Source organism: Rhineura floridana, chromosome 1 (genome assembly GCF_030035675.1).
Source record: "Rhineura floridana isolate rRhiFlo1 chromosome 1, rRhiFlo1.hap2, whole genome shotgun sequence".
Lineage (NCBI taxonomy): Eukaryota > Metazoa > Chordata > Lepidosauria > Squamata > Rhineuridae > Rhineura > Rhineura floridana.
This window is the reverse complement of record NC_084480.1, coordinates 154921946-154942542: the sequence shown is the minus strand read 5'-3', so window position 1 is coordinate 154942542 and position 20597 is coordinate 154921946. Positions and strand designations below refer to the sequence as shown.

The 20597-nt window shown below is 43.8% G+C and overlaps 1 protein-coding gene across 4 annotated transcripts in view; it reads right to left on the bottom strand.

Moving 5' to 3' along the window:
• Positions 1-329: 329 nt before the first annotated feature.
• The window catches only part of ATP6V1A (ATPase H+ transporting V1 subunit A), a 49045-nt gene continuing 28777 nt past the window's right edge, over positions 330-20597 (bottom strand). For all 4 annotated transcript variants that reach the window (XM_061638238.1, XM_061638258.1, XM_061638265.1 and 1 more), the window contains exons 7-15: positions 20133-20295; positions 19385-19493; positions 8755-8877; positions 8534-8648; positions 7362-7425; positions 5947-6150; positions 5319-5413; positions 4496-4667; positions 330-2227 (exon numbers count right to left, since the gene is read on the bottom strand). In XM_061638238.1, coding sequence (XP_061494222.1) covers positions 2135-2227; positions 4496-4667; positions 5319-5413; positions 5947-6150; positions 7362-7425; positions 8534-8648; positions 8755-8877; positions 19385-19493; positions 20133-20295 — 1138 coding nt within the window. In that variant the 3' untranslated portion in view covers positions 330-2134. The remainder of the gene's footprint in view (positions 2228-4495; positions 4668-5318; positions 5414-5946; positions 6151-7361; positions 7426-8533; positions 8649-8754; positions 8878-19384; positions 19494-20132; positions 20296-20597) is intronic.

Genomic DNA, 20597 nt, shown 5'->3' with positions numbered 1-20597 from the left:
TCGTTTAGATATGCTAAACAGAGGCTGTTTATTAAATGTCTTTACCTTCCCGTAATAGTTAAGTGGAAGCTGAGCACTCTCTTGTTACATGAAGAAAGGACAGGTCAAGTACATTCTAAATCCACTTTTTATTCTGGGTTATTTCAATAGTGTACACATTTTCTAATAACAGAATGCATGTGTTATACAAGAGTCCCCCCTCCCCATGTCTTGCTCCTGGGCGTTTTGGTGAACCAACAGCCTCTGGCACCACAGTAAGTTAGCTTTCCAACACTAAAAACAGACACAAAACGAGGAGACAAATATGAAACTAAACTGGCCAGTTTAGGGTAGGTACAGCACAATAGACATCTTTATTTTAGATATCTTTTGTAAAATTTTACAGCATCCTCTTAAAGTAGTTACAAGTTTCATAGGCATAAAATGCTACATCACGGTACAAGTCAAAAGTTTTCAGCAAAAGAGGGCTTTGCACTAATTCATACACCACTCTTCATAACACAGTGGAAATTAACACTCAATGCAGAACCAAAAAATTTATGATCCAGTTCAGTTTTAACTTAATTGAAGACAGATGCAGTCTGGAGATGGGGAACCCAGAATGTTTCTGGTGTGACATCTGGAAACAGCAGCTTTAGTCTCACAGTTCAAGAAACCCCATTACAAAATGCATTTGATTTTTTGGGGGGCGGGAGGGATATGGAGCATTTCTCTTGTACAAGATGGCACCAGCAACTCTAGTTATTCTGCAACCCAGTTCGTAGGCTTTCTGCTGTTCAGAATAAGCTATTTATAATTCTGCAAGAAACTGATCCAGAAGGGACATAGCTGCTTTTTGCTAGGGTCTTCTGTTTTGCAGCAGTGACACAATGGCACTAGCTGTTTAATCAGTAAATACCGAGACTCTTCCTCATTCCTGAAATTGTGATTACAACATGAGCAACAGGAAAAATAATTAACTTCTCCAAGGTAAGAAAATCTCACCACACACATATTGCCCACTTGTCTTGCAAGTTAGAGGCAATACTGGGGACGGGGGCATACTTTCCAGAGACATCATTCCATAAAATGAAAACTCTGGCTATCAATATTCTCTTCTCCTAAAAGAGTTAGGAAACTTACGGCCTCCAGCTGTTAGGCCACAACTCCCATCACCCATGACTACTGGCCATGCTAGCTGGGGTGGATGGGAGCTGGAGTCCAACAAGATTTAGACAGCCAAAAGTTCCCTACCCCATAAAGCTAAGATTTGTTGTCCAGCTATTCCAGTGATTGAAATAAAAACAAAATCCTAAGAGCCAAAGTAAACATTTGCGCCCTCTCAGATTTGCTCTAACTCATAATACAGGAGGTAAAAGAGGGGACTGGCTGCCTGGTCCACAGGTCACCATGCTCTGCACATAGAAAAAAATTAAGCTGCATATACAGATGTGCCTGAATTTCCACCGGGGGGGGGGGCGGTCTAGGAAGAGGGAGAACTATTCCTGTAACTAGTTGTAAGCATCCATGGTTGTAACAAATGTAGTCCATATTAAAAGAAAACGAATTGTATTTTCTCAGATAAGAAGAGGTGGGCAGAGATGTTGCTATTGGACACTCCTCTTTGCACAGCAATTCCAATCCTGTAGATTTTCAATACACTCACTGAAACATGAAGATACCGAAGGAGTATTGCAACAAAGTATTTTAACCAGTCTTCATTTTTCAGGGTAGCAGCAGCAACATTAAAGAACAATAAATACATCTTATCTCTGAAGCATCAGAATTACCTCAAATGCATAGCACTAAACCAGGAACATGGGTTCAAGTGCCCTTACGCCACCCATAACTATACAACAGTACGTTTTTCCTCCCAGAAAAGAGCTGAACTCTGAACCCTCTTGGTTCTCTTCCAAAGAGAAACTCAGCTAAAGGTCAAATCCAGTAGAGGATACCTTCCAACTTCGCAGGAGCCTTTGCAAAACCTGCTTCATATTCTGAAGCTCAGATTTACACATACAGCAACCAAACTAAATAGGAATGTTTTTAAAGTTAAAAGTAAATCTTCAGTCAAGTGTACATCTTCTATCAATGGAAAAGCAAGAAAGCTGAGATGAGGAATACACTCAAGTGGGGCTCCAGGAGAGTCACTGCTCTAGTCTTCCAAACCGCGGAATGCATTCTGCATGTCTTCAAAAAGTTGGGCATAGTCTGCTTTGATCTTTGCTTCCCCATCTTTCACAGGGTCCTGAAATTTAACAGACCAGAGCTCAGATATTGCCGCAGCTTATTTTGGAAAGGAGTCATTTCTCAGGAGGTTACCAGGAATATTTCCTTCATGGACAATTTCTACCCACAGTGCATATATATGAGCTCACACGTATCAATATGCAGATGACAGTCTCTCTTCTTTACACTGGATTGAGGTAAGACGGCAGAAGCTCTAAGCCACTGCCTGGATGTACTGGTGAAGTAGACAAAGGCCAACAGACTGAAGCCCAATCCCAACAAGATGGAGGTACTGCTGATCTGTGGTTTGTCATTCCAAGGAGGTGGTGTTCAACCCAGGGCTGTGGAGTCGGTACGCCAGACCTTCAACTCAGACTCCTCTATTTTTCTACTGTCCGACTCCGACTCCTTCATAAATGGCAAATGTATATTAATGACAAATTTACTGTAGTAAAATGGTAGCACAAGGCATTTCATCACCACCACGTGAATCCGGAGCTTGGAAAAGTTACTTTTTAAAACTACAACTCCCATCAGCCCCAGCATTTTACTACCGTGAATTTGTTATTACTAGTTAATATACATTTGCCATTTATGAAAGAGTCAGAGTCGGAGTCAGTACATTTCTACTGACACCGACTCCAACTCCACCCAAAATTGCTCCCGACTCCGACTCCACAGCCCTGGTTCAACCTGATCTGGTAGGATGAGTTGCACTCCCCAAAGTGTTCTGAAGTCACAATGGCCTCAACACCTCAGAGTACCTTTTGCCAGAGGAGGCTGCTGCACCAGCTGCATCCTCTTCTGCGTAGTGATAGCCTGGCTATAGCAATCAATGCACTAGCAGTCTCAAAATATGCTGCACATGCAGACTGCCCAAACACTGCAGTGACTTCAAAAAAACATAACCACAAGGCTATTCAACTGGCCCTGGGCTTTGGGAACGAATGAATGAACGAACGAACGAATGAATGAATCTTTATTTTTACCCCGCCCTTTTTCCAAAACTGGAACTTGACCCTGCTAAAAGAATTCAAATGGCTTCCAGTCTGTTTCCCAAGTCTGTGAGGGAACGTTTTGTCCCACATCAACCCGCCTAAGCACTAAGATCTTCCTAAGAGATCCTGAGCTAGGTGTCCTGCCATTTAAAGTGACAATGGGATCTTTTCTGTTATGGAACTGTGCTGCTGGAATTCTCTCATCAGCCAGGCTCACACCTGCCTCCCCCCATGCTTTTAGGTATCAGACAAAATCAATGTGAAGGCCTTTAAGCTCCAACACATTTTTAAAATTTCTGTTGTGATTGTTCTTTAGCATCACCTTTTACCACTGACCATTTTCAGGTGTTTTATGAACCACTGTAAACTGACCTGGAAATTTTTAATTGAAGAGTGATAAGGAAATGCCTTGAATAAAGAAGACTCACACACCCCATACGCGTGCTCTTTTTTGGATACTGAAAAGACCTTTCTTGTTATTAATCACTTTCCAGCTGTCTCCAGTGGAAGAAAAAAACATACTGTAGCTATATTGCCAATGAAGACAACAGCCATGTTAATTAAACAGCCAGCTGCACCCAGGTCTGTGCCAATGCTAGTCTCATCACTGATCTCAAATTGATAACAAAAGTTGAATTTGTTGTTATAAGATCAAGACAATCTAGACCACTGTGATTACTAAAGTGCCTTGCTATGGGATATTCTTATGTATCCCTTTCCTTAAGTTCTACTATTATGAAAAAGGGACGAGAGTTACCTGGAGACTATTTTAATCTTATTTTATAGCTCATGTCAAACCACTACATAATGCACTTAAATGGCAATAAACTATTGGCACTGAGGGGGGAACGGGAAAGGAAGGAATAAGAAAATGGCCTGTCATATCTCTTGGTTTGTCTTAAATATGAATATGAAAGCACAACACTGCCAAGGTGGGCCTCAGATGCTTTCTTTCTTTCTTTCTTTCTTTCTTTCAAAATACATTAAAACAAAACAACGCTAAAAACATTTTTTAAAAAAGCTTTAAAAACATCTTTTTAAAAAGGGGCTAAAAACTTATTATTAAAAAAAACGTATTATTAAAGAAAACATATTAGAAGCAATTCTAACACAGACGCAGACCGGGATAGGTCTCAACTTAAAAGGCCTCTTGTTGCTTGGCATCCTTGCAGTCAAAGTTCTGACAACGTTCTCCCCACACCCCATCCCGTCTGCGGAGGGCCACCTAGCACAAAAGGGGAAGGAAATCTAGATGTTGTTTTCCTATAACCCTCCTGCAAAGGACCTACCTTGAATTTCATAGATGTCAGTCGGTAAAGAATCTCACTCATGTTCTCTCTGATGATGGCCCAGGTAATCTTATTGTCACTCTGGGCAGTAGTCTCAACTGCTCGACGTGCCATATCATAAAATGCAATCATGTTGGACAGTATCCCCACCGTCTTAAAAAATGGGCAAAACCTGACAGAAATAACACAGTCACTATCATGATAAACTCAGCAGGCGCCCAAGGGTTATGGAGTTCTGGAGCAGCTACGCAAATCTGAGAATTGTTCCTGCCTCTGCCTTTTGGAGATGGAATATTATTTTAGATCTTCATTCCTTAGAACATAACCTTATTGTACTATGAAAACTCTTATGGTAAGCATATGTTCCTGCTACATGCTCAAGAATGAACATACACGCACAGTAGCAGATGTGTCGTGGAACAGCAAATTGCTGCAGGAAGAAACCAAAATTCTAACCCCCCTTTCACCTAAAAAGCTAAATTGGGGAAAGTCTAGCATAACGTCTGTTTTATTACTGCCCAAAACTATGTGAAAATATCCACAAGAACAGCACCCATTTCAGCTGGAGAAATTCCTGTCTTTTTCACATGGAGAAAGGCCCCTCTGTCCAGAGCTTGGAAAAGTTACTTTTTTGAACTACAACTCCCATCAACCCAATCCAGTGGCCGTGCTGGCTGGGGCTGATGGGAGTTGTAGTTCAAAAAAGTAACTTTTCCAAGGTCTGCCTCTGTCTCCCTGCAGTGGGCATGTTCTATTGACGAGGGAGCGAGGGTCACTAAAGATCCAGTTTCCCAAGGAAGGAGACCAATGGCCCATTGCAAACCTGTCGTATGGAGAATAGCCGTTCTGTTGCAGAAAGTCATCTTTAATGAGCTTGGCAACTTCCAAGGTAATTTTGTCAGTTTCTGCCAAGGAAGCCTAAAAGTGAAAGAGACCCCACATCAGCATGCTGGCTCCCTGCTTCTCCTGGTTCATTTATTTCCATTTTTTTCCTCCAGTCTACAGGTGGACTAGAAACACATCTATTATTGAATCATTTGTCTGCCGCTTTTCCCAACTACATAGGAGCATAGGAAACTGCCTTATGCCAGTCGGACCGCTGGTCCATCTAATGACTGTTCCGGTTTCTGAAAGGCTTCACAGTTCCAGATGCAGCTCATTTATTTATGGTCAGCCCCTAACTGCACTCTAAGCCTTGTTTTGCCAGTCTAAGGGAGAATCCCATCACTTACAAGTTATGTACCAGTATCTACTGCTGCTACAGATGCTAAGTAAAGTGTTTTAGCAGTATTATTAACCGAACTTCCTTCAACCAACCCCATCACCACCAATAGGCAGGCATAATAATTGCTCTGTATGCATTCTCCTAGAGGCTTGCCTGCAGCCCATACCAAGAAATGATGACATACAGGAGAAATGGCTCCACAAAATGCCCCCCCTTCTTTACTCACCTTCCCCACCAGCTGTACGATCTCTGCAAGATCCTCCTCTTCCTGCAGGATCTCCTTTGCTTTTGTCCTCAACGGCACAAACTCTGGGAAGTGCTTGTCATAGTATTCATCCAGAGCACGTGTGTACTTGCTGTAACTGATCAGCCAATTTACAGATGGGAAGTGTTTACGTTGAGCAAGCTTCTTATCCAAGCCCCAGAACACCTGCCAAACAACTAGTTTTATTTATTTAGTCATCTAATAGACTACTTGCCACACATAAAAATCTCTTGAAGCGGTTTATAATAAGAAGCCAAAGACTTTAAAATGACAAAGAGTCAAGGACTCTAAAACGTACAATAGAACAATATACAGACAATATAAACCACCAGCAGATAAAATAATTAAAAATAAAATACTAGCAACAACAAAATGCTAAATGCTTAATAAGCAGCAGTTTGAGCCAGTGATCAACAGTCAAGAAATGCCCAGACAAAAAAAAGGGCATTTTCAGCAAGTGTCTAAACCATGCTACAGGCGGAGCCTCCCAGGTGGTGAGGGGAGAGCATTCCAGAGAACAAGCGCCACCATGTGGAAAGCCCACTCCCCAACTGCTGCTGAATGGCAGTCTGTGGCTCACAGCACAGTTAGATTCTCCTACAATGATCTCAGTGACTGCATGGGTACATATCTGTGAAGGCTATCCACTAAATCAGCCTTTCCCAACCAGTGTGCCCCCAGACGCTGTTGGACCACAATTCCCATCTTTCCTGAACATTGGCAATGGTGGCTGATGGGAGTTGTGGTCCAACAACATCTGGAGGCACACTGGTTGGGAAAGGCTGCACTAAATCCCAAGATGTGCATGGCTTTATATGTTAATAACAAGACCATGAACATAGCTCAGTGGCTAATTTGCAGCTAGTGCAGTTTTTAGCACCAGTGTGGTTTACATGCATGGCCAGGTATATCAGTCACTTTAACTGCAGCATTCTGCACTAGCTGCAAGGGTAACTCAATCTTGGAGTAGAGAGAGGACCCCTCCCCTTCATGGGGTTCTTGCTAGAGAATCCTACCTATCAACCCAAGAGGAGGTACTTCCCATCACAGAACCATTGGAGAAAGACAGATGGCCACTGTGAAGAGTGGACACCACAGGCCTAGATGGATGAGTCGCTGGGCTCAGGCAGCAGCAGACCAATGAAGAGCCAGGCATCAGGGTAGGCAGATGCTCTGCCATAGTCAGGCAAACTAGTTCTTCAGCTCCAGGCATACCACAAATCTCCGTTGCTTTTGCACAAGTTAGCCACCCAAGCATAATAGCCTGAATATTCTTCAGCTTGGCAATGCTGATTACTCCCTTGTAGCAATTGGCTGAATTGCAGCGGTACAACTGAAGCTTTCAATTCTATTAAGGAAACAGAACCTCAACCTACCTGAACAATGCCCAGAGTAGCAGAAGTAACTGGATCAGAGAAGTCACCACCAGGAGGAGATACACTGAGTGGGGTTTGGGGACAGGGAGAGAGAGAGGCGTGCATGAACAGCAGCAACACTCACATCAAGGTAAGCAGGAACGGCAGTTGTCTGAATTTACAACTCAGTGTTCAGATTTGATTCAGATGTGTTTTTAAATTTGTATATTTGTATTTTTTTAAAATGTTTTTAATTGTTGTAAACCGCCCAGAGAGCTTCAGCTATGGGGCGGTATACAAATGTAGTAGTAGTAGTAGTAGTAATAATAATAGTAATAATAGTAATAGTAGTAATAATACTAATAATACTAATAATAATAATAATTTTTGCCCACTACCCAATTTCTTCTTCTGAAACAATTTGATACAAGAGAATAGGAAAATACCAGCACCAAGTTTCATCTCTGATGAAGTGTTATGAATCATACTCTAACATCAACTTTATGTTTATAGAAATAAGCCTGATCCTTGGTGCCATACCGAGGTTTAGGACTGATGAGGGCAGTTACACACACTCAACCCACATTTATTATTTTATTAATTTCTATACCACAAACTCATATGAAAATATATCTATGTGGGATACAAGAACTCAAAATGAAAAACAGCATCACAATAACATCAAAGCAAAAATATATTAGGGGAACGGAAATACAGAACGGGTCATCTGGCCAACACCTGATGTCAACTTGAATTATACTTTTCAATGGAGACAGTTCACATTTCTGTTTGAGAGTCATCAAGTGCCCAGATATCAAGTATGAGCCCAGCCCCTGATTTTCTTCTGGCAACTTCCCTACTTTGCAGGTGAATCAATAGCAGTGGCTCCTCACAATGAAGGCTGATATCTCTCTCTGGCTTTACCATCTTCCACTGACTAGTCCTGGGCTAGGCCTTTATTGCATTGGTTCCTAAGACTAAATTCATCTGCAACGGCCAGAGCAACCATCAGGGTTAAAAGTGGTACAAGTGCTTTGCTTCCTGCCTCTGACTAGCCTTCCTTACACAGAGAGGTCCTTAGCACAGGGATTGTTTTGCTTTGTGTAAGCCAGACGTGCCATGTTACAAATGCTATCTGAAGACACAAACATCTACAGCACAAAAGGAAAAGGGATTTTGCCAGAAATACTCACGCTCCAACAATGCTGACACTCCCTTCTCTCTCTGGGTTCCCCAGGCACTTCACTCTGCCAGCCCGTTCATAGAAAGAGGCCAGGCGGGCACCAAGATAGGCTGGATAACCACTATCTGCAAATATGAACACAGACAAATTGAGTTGGGTTCACCAGCCACAAGATGCAGAGCCACTGCTGGACAAACCTTCCAAGATGGTCATCAAAAGGAGAATACGTACCAGCAGGCATTTCAGCAAGGCGCCCTGAAATTTCTCGAAGGGCCTCTGCCCATCGGGATGTGGAGTCAGCCATCATACTGACATGGTAGCCCATGTCACGGAAGTACTCAGACAAGGTAATCCCTAAAAAAGAACAGGAATGGCAGGTCAGACATCACAGACAGCAGAGATAGTGGTCTACGATCGCTTGCTGGAAAACCTTCTAGAAGCATTTCTAGACTCTCAGATTTATATAACAGGAATTGAAAGGTAAGAGTTAAAATGAAAGATTCACCACTGAATTCAAATCGTCTTTCTCTTCGCTCTCAAGATACTGCACTCTCCAATACTATTTGCAGACTGTTTTGCTTTGTGCTGTAGCCTTTCCTAGACAGAAACTTGGCAATTTTTTTTACAAGATCTAAAACAGAAATGTCCATCATATTCTAGAATAAGGGCCTACACTGCTTTTTTCATCACGTGTAGTAGTATTGTTATTTTATATTGCTTTTAATTTTAAAAGCTTTTGTGGTTACTGATGTTTAGTTTACATTTTTTTAAAAAACAGGTCAAATTTTTGACAGACACAACAGCCCTAGAAAGGAGCCAAGCAAAAGACCCCAGGCACACCTACGTCTGCAGCACGAAAGAAGAAGATGACCAAAGAGCCACAGTTAGAGGTAGGCAGCCTGTTTTTCTTCATCGTCCTTAAGCAGACACACATATGGGTAGAGCAGCAAGCTTATTTACCAGAGGCAGGACAGGCACTAAGAGAACAGATACTCGAGCACAGCCCATCCAAAGGAGATTTCCACCCAGGGCCTCACATCCAGCTAGTAATAACCAACGAAGGTTCAAAGCTGTAACCATGTGGTAGTGTAGCAGAGGTCTCACAATGGGACTCCACAGGCAAATCAGTAGATGTAGCAAAAGCCCTCATGGACCAGACTCATTTCAGAGCAGGAAGCTTTGCAGAGGACATCCAGTGAACAAAATATTGGATCAAGACTGGTTTGGCCCATTTGGTCCCTCCACAGGAAATGAAAAGATACTAGACTCTTGCAGAAGGTCTGGGCAGGTAAAAGGACAGAGCCCAACAAATGTCCAAGAAATGTTATGCCTTGTCTAGTTCCAATACTAAGTTTGGGAAGGGCAAACCTATAGTTTGGAGGACTATAGATTGGCTAAAGTGGAACAAAGAAACAACCTTGGGAAGCAAGGAGATGTCAGGTTTGAGTATGACTCTCTCTAAGTACTGCCAGGTACAAAAGGTCTGCTTTCAGAGTGGATGACAGCTCACTAGCTTTCTGAGCCAAAGCAATGGCTCTACAGTGCTTCCAGTCCTACTTTGATGGTCGTTTTCAGAGGGTGGTACTTGGGAACAATGTGGGGTTCTGCAGGGTTCAATTTTACCCCCCGTGCTTTTTAACATCTACATGAAACTGCTGAATGGAGTTAATTTTCAGCAATATGCTATGACACACAGTTCTACTTCTCTTTACATCTGCAGGTGTAGGTGAGGACGTGCTAGACTGATGCCTTGCCTTGGTAACACACTGGATGAGAGCCAATAAACTGAAGCTGAATCCAAACAAGACTGAGGCACTGTTAGTGGGTGGTTCCCTAGACCAGATGGGTGGGGCATAGCCTGCTCTAAATGGGGTTACGCTCCCTCAGAAAGAGCAGGTAGGTAGCTTGAGGGTACTTCTGGCTCCATTACTGTCACTTGAGGCTCAACCAGCCTCAGTGGCATGGAGTGCCTTTCATCAGCTTTGACTGGCGGCCCAGCTGCACCCCTACCTGGCCAGGGACAGCCTACCTTCAGTTGTCTATGCTGTGGTAACCTCTAGGTTGGATTACTGCAATACATTATATCTGGGTCTGCCTTTAAGATGGTTCGGAAACTCCAATGATTGCAGAATTCGGCTGTCAGATTGTTTACCAGGATAGGATGGTGGGAACATATAACACCTATTCTGGCACAACTGCACTGGCTACCAATTAGTTTCCGGGCTCAATTCAAAGCACTAGTTTTGATCTGTAAGGCCTATGCTGCTCAGGACCCCAATAAGTCAAGGACCACCATATCATAGCATCACAGACTTGGAAGGGGCCTATAAGGCCATCGAGTCCAGCCGCCTGCTTAATGCAGTAACCCAAATTAAAGCATATCCAACAGATGGCTGTCCAGCTGCCTCTTGAAGGCCTCCAGTGTCGGAGAGCCCACTACCTCTGTAGGTAATTGATTCCATTGTCGTATGGCTCTAACAGTTAGGAAGTTTTTCCTGATGTTCAGTCGAAATCTGGCTTCCTGTAAGTTGAGCCCATTATTCTGTGACCTGCACTCTGGGATGATTGAGAAGAGATCCCGGCCCTCCTCTATATGACAGCCTTTCATGTACTTGAAGAGTGCTATCATATCTCCCCTCAGTCTTCTCAAGGCTCAACATGCCCAGTTCTTTCAGTATCTCCTCATAGGGCTTTGTTTATAGTTCTCTGATCATCCTTGTTGTCTTCCTCTGAACCTGTTCCAGTTTGTCTGCATCCTTCTTAAAGTGTGGTGTCCAGAACTGGATGCAGTACTCAAGATGAGGCCTAACCAATGCTGAATAGAGGGGAACCGATACTCCATGCAATTTGAGAACTATACTTCTCTTAATGAAGCCTAAAATAGCATTTGCCTTTTTTGCAATAATGTTACAATTGGTTTTACTCTTGTTGTCGTAAGTTGCTTTGGGTTGCTTTGCAAGGAAAGCAACTATCATCATCATCATACCACTTTGAATAATAACAGGCCTACCACCATCAGACCACCCACCTGTCAAATCATCTGATGTCACCATGATGTCAGGGGAAGCATTTTCTAAGCACACACACACACACGGGTTGCAAATGTACTTTCACCTGTGTGGTTTGCTTTCAAGCTGTGAGGGCAAAGGAAGTGCTTCCCTGCTGGGTATGTTCTAAGCGCTGAGAGCAAGCCCCACTTTAGACAGGAATCAGCTGCAGTACCAAACTCCCACCACCAAGCTCCCACATAGTGCAGCTGATCCTAGTGGGGCTGATCCTAGTGGGGCTTGCTCTAAGCCAGCCTTCCCCAACCAGTGTGCCTCCAGCTGTTGTTGGACTATAACTCCCATCTTCCTGACCATTGACAATGCTAGCTCAGGCTGATGGGAGTTGTGGTCCAACAACATCTGGAGGCACACTGGTTGGGAAAGGCTGCTCTAAGCAGTGATCAGCCGATGATCACCTCGATGATCACCTAAGCAGCGATCACCTCGGGGTTGTGGTGGACAGCACGATGAAAATGTCGACCCAGTGTGCGGCAGCTGTGAAAAAGGCAAATTCCATGCTAGCAATAATTAGGAAAGGTATTGAAAATAAAACAGCCGATATCATAATGCCGTTGTATAAATCTATGGTGCGGCCTGTGATGTTCCTATATTAATGTATATATGGTAAGTGTTGTTGTTTTAGAAGATACATGGTAAGTGGAGTGAAAGAGGAGGGGGAGTGAATGGGCAGTAGAATGCTAGATGATTGGCTGAGTGTTTAAAATGGCTGAACGTATAAAAGGAAGAGTGAGAGTGGAATCTGGGGGGGAAGAAGAGAAAGAGTGGATTGCTTGGTGGGGTTTGAGAGAGTTGTTTGCCAGGAGAGCGTGGAGAAGGAGGGAGGTGGAGTTCGGATTAGTATTGAGTAAAACCATATGCTTGTGTGCCTTAAGAAGAAATCTTGTTAATCTTGTTAGCTTTGTTATCTTTAATAAATACTTAATTTGGTTTACCAAAGGCCTGATCCTTGGCTGGGGTTTCACAGACCAGAAGGGAGGGTAAGGTAATGACCAAGGCTGAAGGGGAACTGTAACAAATGGTGGCAGCGGTGAAGAGAATAACAATACCAGTATTCAGAGTCTCTGGGAATACTAGTATTGGGACGTTACTGGTGGTTGCCTAGCAGGGGGATCTGTTGAGATCTGTGCTAGAGCGGATAGGTAAACCATAAGAGAGTGCGGTCTGGACTGGTGGAGTCCCTGGTGGTGCCTAGAGACAGGCAGTAACCACGAGCAGGTAGGAACCTGACAAGGAGAGCCAGGGAAGGAAGGATCACATGTGGTGGCAGTAGCGGTGGGATACGAACAACAGAGAATCCAGATACGAATACTAGAGAATCCCTAACAGTGGTGTGGCAAACAGAAATAACAAAACAAGATTACTTGTGAGTGACTGGCAAAGAGTGTGTGGCAAAGAGTGAGTGACCATGGCTGAATACATAAAAATGAAAAGAGAGGAGCTGATGGAGAAGTGCATAACATTCAATTTACCTCACGAGGGTAAAGGGGTAGATGAATTGAGGGTAGCACTTATAGGATTTGCAACTGCCCAGCAAAAACAACCTGTCAGGGAAGAGACCCCAGAAGGATATTTAAGCAATCCCGCTTATATAGAGTACTTGAGAGAGAAGTTAAGATGGGAGGCTGAGGAAAAAGACAAGCAGAGGGAGTTGGCAGCTGAGAAATTGAGGATGGAAGGTGCAGAGAAGGAAAAACAGAGGGAGTTGGAATTTCAGAGAATGAGAGTGCATGCGGAATTACAGGCAGAAAAGTTAAAATTTGAAAGAGAGAAGTTTCATTCTGATGAGACAAGGAAAGACAGAGATGGAGCAAAAATAAAAATTACTCCAAAGGACTTTGCTGTCTATGAGCCTGGTCAAGATCCTCAAATTTATCTCACAACCTTTGAAAAGGCAGCTCAGTTGTGGGGGCTGCCTGAAGATAAATACATGCAGTATTTATCAAATCTGATTAAAGGGGAATTGGCTGAGGTATACCAATATTTCCCCTCAGACAAGCCCGTCACCTATGCTGAGTTTAAAGAGGCAGTATACAAAAGGTTCAGAATGGGACCTGACTACTTTCGAAAGCTTTTCAGAAACTGTCAGATCCAAGCAGGGAGGTCTTTTGTGGAACTGGGAGCAAAATTGATGGATATATTTGGAAAGTGGATGAGTAGTGCCAAAGCTCAGTCAGTGGAAGAGGTGAAAAGCCTCATGATACTGGATCAATTATACCATCAGTTACCACCAGAAATAAGGCTCCTGGTCAAAGACCGTTCCCCTACATCGGTGCAGGAGGCCGCCGAGATGGCGGATCACTTCGCCTCCAATAGAACTGGCTGGGTGGGGAAAACATCAAGAGAGTTTAAACCCAGACCATATAGTGCTGGCAGAAGGGATGTGGTACCACAGCGAGTGAGTCCTCCAATAAAATCTGAAGGGCACAGGACACCCCAGAGTGGATCTGTGTACCCTAAAACAGAGGAGAAATTATGCTACAAATGTGGTAGACCGGGGCACCTACGTTTTCAATGTGAGGTTGCCAACCCCATTAGTAATCCTGCTCAGACAAGGGCAGTGAAAACAGAGCCCAAGGCTTTAGAAACAGCGAAAAAGGTTCAGTTTTGCCAGATAAACTGGACAGAAGTAACAGACCTTGATTCAAGTCTGAGAGAGGAAGTGAGTGTACAAGGGGCAAATTATTGGGCATTGCTTGATACTGGTGCCGCTCAGACATTACTGAGGCCAGATTTAATAAAATCTGAAGAAATATTACCTCAGGAAATGGTGAATATCCAAGGAGTGAGGGGTCAACCAGAGAGTTTGCCTGTGGCCCTAGTGAAAATGGAATGGAGAGGCCGAAAGGGCCAATATAAAGTTGGTATTAATGCCCAGCAACAAGAACCAGTAATACTGGGAAGAGATGTTATGGGGGCACAGGGGAAAATATATGTAGTGACCAGACAGCAACTGGGCAGAGAAAAAGAAGCCATGTTGGGGGAGGAAAGAAACAGAGAGGAATCTGTTTGCCAGCCTCAGGTCACCATAGCAACCACAAGCAGGCCTGCTGAAGGAGACAAATTGTATCACCTGGTCCCTGGAGAAGAGACAGAGCCCTTCAGAGAAGAACTGAATAAGGATACCAGTTTGGATCAAATAAAAGAGCAAGCCCTGACCCAACAGATTCCTTTCACTGACAAACTGAGGAATCAAGTTGTGTGTGAGAATGGGATTTTATATAGACTGTGGCTGCCTGCTGAGAGAAAGGATGAATGTGAACCAGTGAAGCAATTGATAGTACCTAGCAAATACAGAACCAGATTGCTAGAGGTAGCCCACGATGTCCCATGTGCAGGACATCTGGGAATAAAAAAGACCAAGAGGAGATTGGCTGCACATTATTATTGGCCAAATATCTCCAAGGATGTAAAACAACATTGTCTATCTTGTGGAATATGCCAAAAGGTGGGAAAGAGTGGAGTAAAGACCAAGGCACCCTTAAAGCCCCTTCCTATAATTGGACAACCCTTTTATAGAGTGGGAATAGATTTGGTGGGCCCTTTTTCCAAACCCACAAGGCATGGCAAGAAATATCTAGTGGTGGTGGTGGATTTTGCCACCAGGTACCCAGACGCAGAAGCACTGAGATCTGTAGAAGCCCCTGTAGTGGCAGAGGCTTTATTAAAAATCTTTATGAGGCTGGGTTTCCCTCATGAAGTGCTGACGGATCAAGGCAGTGTATTCATGGGAGAAGTGATGCAATGTATGTGGAAATGTTGTGGTCTAAAACATCTAAAGACCACTACTTACCATCCCGCCACTAATGGGCTAACTGAGAGATTCAATGGAGTTTTGAAGGGCATGATAAGAAGCTATGTTCAAGATCACCCACAAGACTGGGATGAATGGTTGGGATGCTTCTTATTTGCATACAGAGAAGTCCCTCAGGAGTCAACAGGCTTCTCACCCTTTGAACTCATGTTCACTAGAAAAGTGAGGGGACCTTTGGAACTGCCAAACAATTCATGGGAATGAACTCTGGGAGAGTACAAAACTTCTGTAGTAGATTTTGTATTGGAATTCCGCAATAAATTAACATCAATGATGGAAGTAGTGAAAGAGAATTTGAGTCATGCACAGGAGAAGCAAAGTTACTGGTATGACAGAACAGTCAGAGAACGTGTGTATGATGTGGGAGATATGGTTATGGCGTTCATACCCAGGAAACATGACAAATTACAGGCTAACTGGGAAGGACCATATACCATCAGAGAAAGGCTTGACACAGTGACATATGTAATCACCACAGACCAATTAAACAAAAGCAAAGTGGTTCATGTAAATATGTTAAAGCCTTACCATACCAGGGATGCAAAGGTGTTGCAAGTTACCTTATTCCCTGAGGGAAGTGGGCCTGAACTTCCAGATTTGGTACAGGAAAGCAAAGACAAAGGAGGGGTAGATCAAGTGGAATGGTCAGAGGAGGTGAAGGAGGAAGCAAAAGAGGAGATTCTGAGAGTTTTGAAAACCTATAGGAATCTCTTTAGCAACAAACCTGGCCGAACCAGTATAGTTATACATTCCACTGATACTGGAGATCATGCCCCAACCAGATCTATTCCGTACCGTGTGAATGGGAAAGTTTTGAATGAGATCAAAAAGGAGGTGGAAGATATGCTGGAATTAGGAGTGATCAGGGAATCCATCAGTCCCTGGGCCTCAAGTATTGTCTTGGTTCCGAAAAAGGATGGAACGACAAGGTTTTGCATTGATTATCGGCTAATCAATAAAATTACTGTCCCAGATGTGTATCCTATGCCTAGGGTAGACACAATGTTAGTTATTGGGGGCAGCAACCATTATCTCTACACTAGATCTCTGTAAAGGATTTTGGCAAACGGAACTAGACGAGCAATCCAGAGCCAAAACTGCCTTCAGTACACCAGATAGGTTATATGAGTTTGTGACCTTACCCATGGGACTAAGGAACTCACCAAGTTCATTTCAGAGGCTAATCAATACTGTGTTGCGAGGCATGTCAGATTTTGCAGTGGCCTATATCGATGACGTGGCCATTTTTAGCAAGTCGGTGCCTGAGCATGTCCAACACCTGACAACAGTATTGGAGGCCTTAAGAAAAGCAGGCCTCACAATAAAAGCTAAGAAATGCCAGTTTGGACTAAAGGAAGTAATCTATTTAGGACATAAGGTGGGGAGTGGGAAAATCACCCCCTTATGGAGCAAGGTGGAGGCAATACAAGCGTGGCCGATCCCCTTAACCAAAAGACAAGTAAGGGCATTTCTGGGTGTGGCTGGATTTTATAGGAAGTTTGTGAGAAATTTTGGGGAAATAGCAACCCCCTTGCATGAATTAACAAAGAAGAAGTGTTCTGAGCATGTGGTATGGACGGATGAATGTCAGAAGGCTTTTGATCTACTGAAGTAAGCCTTGTGCCAAGGACCCATATTAATAGCACCAGACTATGAGAAACCATTCATCGTGGCTACAGATGCGTCGGACCTGGCGCTGGGAGTTGTCTTGCTACAGGAGAGAGAAGGCACCAGACATCCAGTGGCATACCTGAGTCGCAAGCTGACGCCGAGGGAGAAAAATTATTTGTCGGCCCAGAAGGAGTGCCTAGTGGTCGTGTGGGGACTGAACAAGTTGCGCCCATACGTGTGGGGACGAAGATTCACAGTGACTACGGATCATCGGGCCTTGTTATGGTTGCAGACTATGAAAAACCATAACACTATGCTGCAGAGGTGGTCCTGGGCCCTACAGGACTATCAAGTGGACTTCCAGTTCATAAAAGGCAAGGACAATGTACTGGCCGATGGACTTTCCAGGCAAGTGGCTGGGACTGCAGTGACGTGACCAGACAGAGGAACAAAGAAAGACATTTTCCCCATAGAGACTTTTATTTGTTAACGCGACGTATAAATCCTGGAACAGGAATAATACTCTGCTGTTGTTTAAGGGGGGAGGGGGAATGTGATGTTCCTATATTAATGTATATATGGTAAGTGTTGTTGTTTTAGAAGATACATGGTAAGTGGAGTGAAAGAGGAGGGGGAGTGAATGGGCAGTAGAATGCTAGATGATTGGCTGAGTGTTTAAAATGGCTGAACGTATAAAAGGAAGAGTGAGAGTGGAATCTGGGGGGGAAGAAGAGAAAGAGTGGATTGCTTGGTGGGGTTTGAGAGAGTTGTTTGCCAGGAGAGCGTGGAGAAGGAGGGAGGTGGAGTTCGGATTAGTATTGAGTAAAACCATATGCTTGTGTGCCTTAAGAAGAAATCTTGTTAATCTTGTTAGCTTTGTTATCTTTAATAAATACTTAATTTGGTTTACCAAAGGCCTGATCCTTGGCTGGGGTTTCACAGACCAGAAGGGAGGGTAAGGTAATGACCAAGGCTGAAGGGGAACTGTAACAAATGGTGGCAGCGGTGAAGAGAATAACAATACCAGTATTCAGAGTCTCTGGGAATACTAGTATTGGGACGTTACTGGTGGTTGCCTAGCAGGGGGATCTGTTGAGATCTGTGCTAGAGCGGATAGGTAAACCATAAGAGAGTGCGGTCTGGACTGGTGGAGTCCCTGGTGGTGCCTAGAGACAGGCAGTAACCACGAGCAGGTAGGAACCTGACAGGGAGAGCCAGGGAAGGAAGCATCACACGGCCGCATTTGGAATACTGTGTACAGTTCTGGTCGCCTCATCTCAAAAAGGATATTATAGAGTTGGAAAAGGTTCAGAAGAGGGCAACCAGAATGATCAAGGGGATGGAGCGACTCCCTTACGAGGAAAGGTTGCAGCATTTGGGGCTTTTTAGTTTAGAGAAAAGGCGGCTCAGAGGAGACATGATAGAAGTGTATAAAATTATGCATGGCATTGAGAAAGTGGATAGAGAAAAGTTCTTCTCCCTCTCTCATAATACTAGAACTCGTGGACATTCAAAGAAGCTGAATGTTGGAAGATTCAGGACAGACAAAAGGAAGTACTTCTTTACTCAGCGCATAGTTAAAATATGGAATTTGCTCCCACAAGACGCAGTAATGGCCACCAGCTTGGATGGCTTTAAAAGAAGATTAGACAAATTCATGGAGGACAGGGCTATCAATGGCTACTAGCCATGATGGCTGTGCTCTGCCACCCTAGTCAGAGGCAGCATGCTTCTGAAAACCAGTTGCCGGAAGCCTCAGGAGGGGAGAGTGTTCTTGCACTCGGGTCCTGCTTGCGGGCTTCCCCCAGGCACTGGTTGGCCACTGTGAGAACAGGATGCTGGACTAGATGGGCCACTGGCCTGATCCAGCAGGCTCTTCTTATGTTCTTATGATCAGCACTTCCAGCAAGCTGTAATCAGAACCACACTTTAAAGCTCCCCATTCTTCCTTTGCAGCCACCTATTAATTGTCCCACACCTGATGTCACATATCCCATCAGGTGTGGGGTGGGCAAGGGGGCGTGGTTTGGGGAAAATGGACTCTGGACCAAATTAGGAATGTTGCCAGGCTTAATTTGGCCTATGGGACAGTGGGGGCGGGGTACCTGCCAAAACTCTAATCTAACTTGAGAATTTTCCTGAATGAGGCTCTGTGCAGGCAGAGTGACTGTAAAGAGATCACAAAAAAGAAGCAGTGGTAAGTAGTTTACTACAGTCACCAATCTATTTCACATTAATGGCAAGTCTTAAACACAGAGTGCAATCCTTAATGATGCATGTCAAAGATAAATTTACAGACCGATTTACAGACCTGTACCTGAAAAACCAAGAGACAAGTACCAGCATTATGTAGTCTTTGTTTCACTCTTACCAGTGTAGATAGAAGCTTCCCTGGCAGCTACAGGCATGTTGGAGGTGTTTGCTACAAGTGCAGTTCTCTTCATAATGCTTTCGACCTTGCCATCAACTTCCATTGTGAGCTAAAAAGATAAGAGAAACAGGATCTGCTCAAACTATAACCCTATCTGGGCATTCTCCTTATGTGTAAAACACATGTGCAAAGAGAGAGTGGAGACAAGTGTGCAAAGGGTTATGCAGAGTTCTAAACAGCAGGGAGACCCTCCACTGGTAGACTAAGGTCCCCACTCCAGACCTTTGTCATTCATGAGCTGGAGGGCTGTGGGGATGTAGCTTAATGCACTCACCTCCACTCTCATACAGGTGTTACACGAGACCACAACATCTCAATAGGGCTAATGGCATTCATTCTTCTAAATATAGGTATGAAGAGTCATCAGCAGGTATTGAAACTCAATTACAATAAGAGTCCTAAATGGACTGCTTCAAAACTTTGCTTCCAAGCTCATGGTTGCTCTATATTCCTATTCCCATGCACTCCAAGGTTTATGGAGAATAAAACATTTAAATGGCATGTTAAAATTAACCTTTTAAATTTTGCTTACTTAATTTAAGTCAAGCATAGTATATCTATTTTGGACATTAAAAACTCCCCCCCCCAAAAAAAAGAAATCTGCATCTTTAGCTTAAACTGGACTACATTACGGCACCACGACCGGCTTCGCAATTCTGTTGGAACAGGACTGATACCCAATACTGACCTCCGGGAAGTCTCTGAGGACTTCAGACATTTCATTTCCACGTTCCCCACAGCCTACATAGATGATAACATCACTGTTGGAATATTTCGACAGAGATTGAGAAATCACAGTCTTTCCACAGCCAAAAGCCCCGGGAATAGCTGTTGTGCCTCCTTGAACACACCTAAAATGAAGAGGATGGGCTAGATTCATATTTAACTCAAGAGGAAAAACAACGGATACATTGGTAGAAGGGAAGCACAGCATACATTGTAAAAATGGCACACACACATACACACCCAAGATTTTAAAAGGGACCGAGCTCTTCCTAAAGCAAGCTCCTTCCACCAACACTTCCATACACTACCAACAGTACGCTTGGAAGCGGACGGCATGTTGAATGTAGCAGTTTAACATACCCCACCCCAACCAAAAATTTCAGAAGAGGACCTGTAGCCTGAGAAAAGGGACTGTCTTACTGAACGT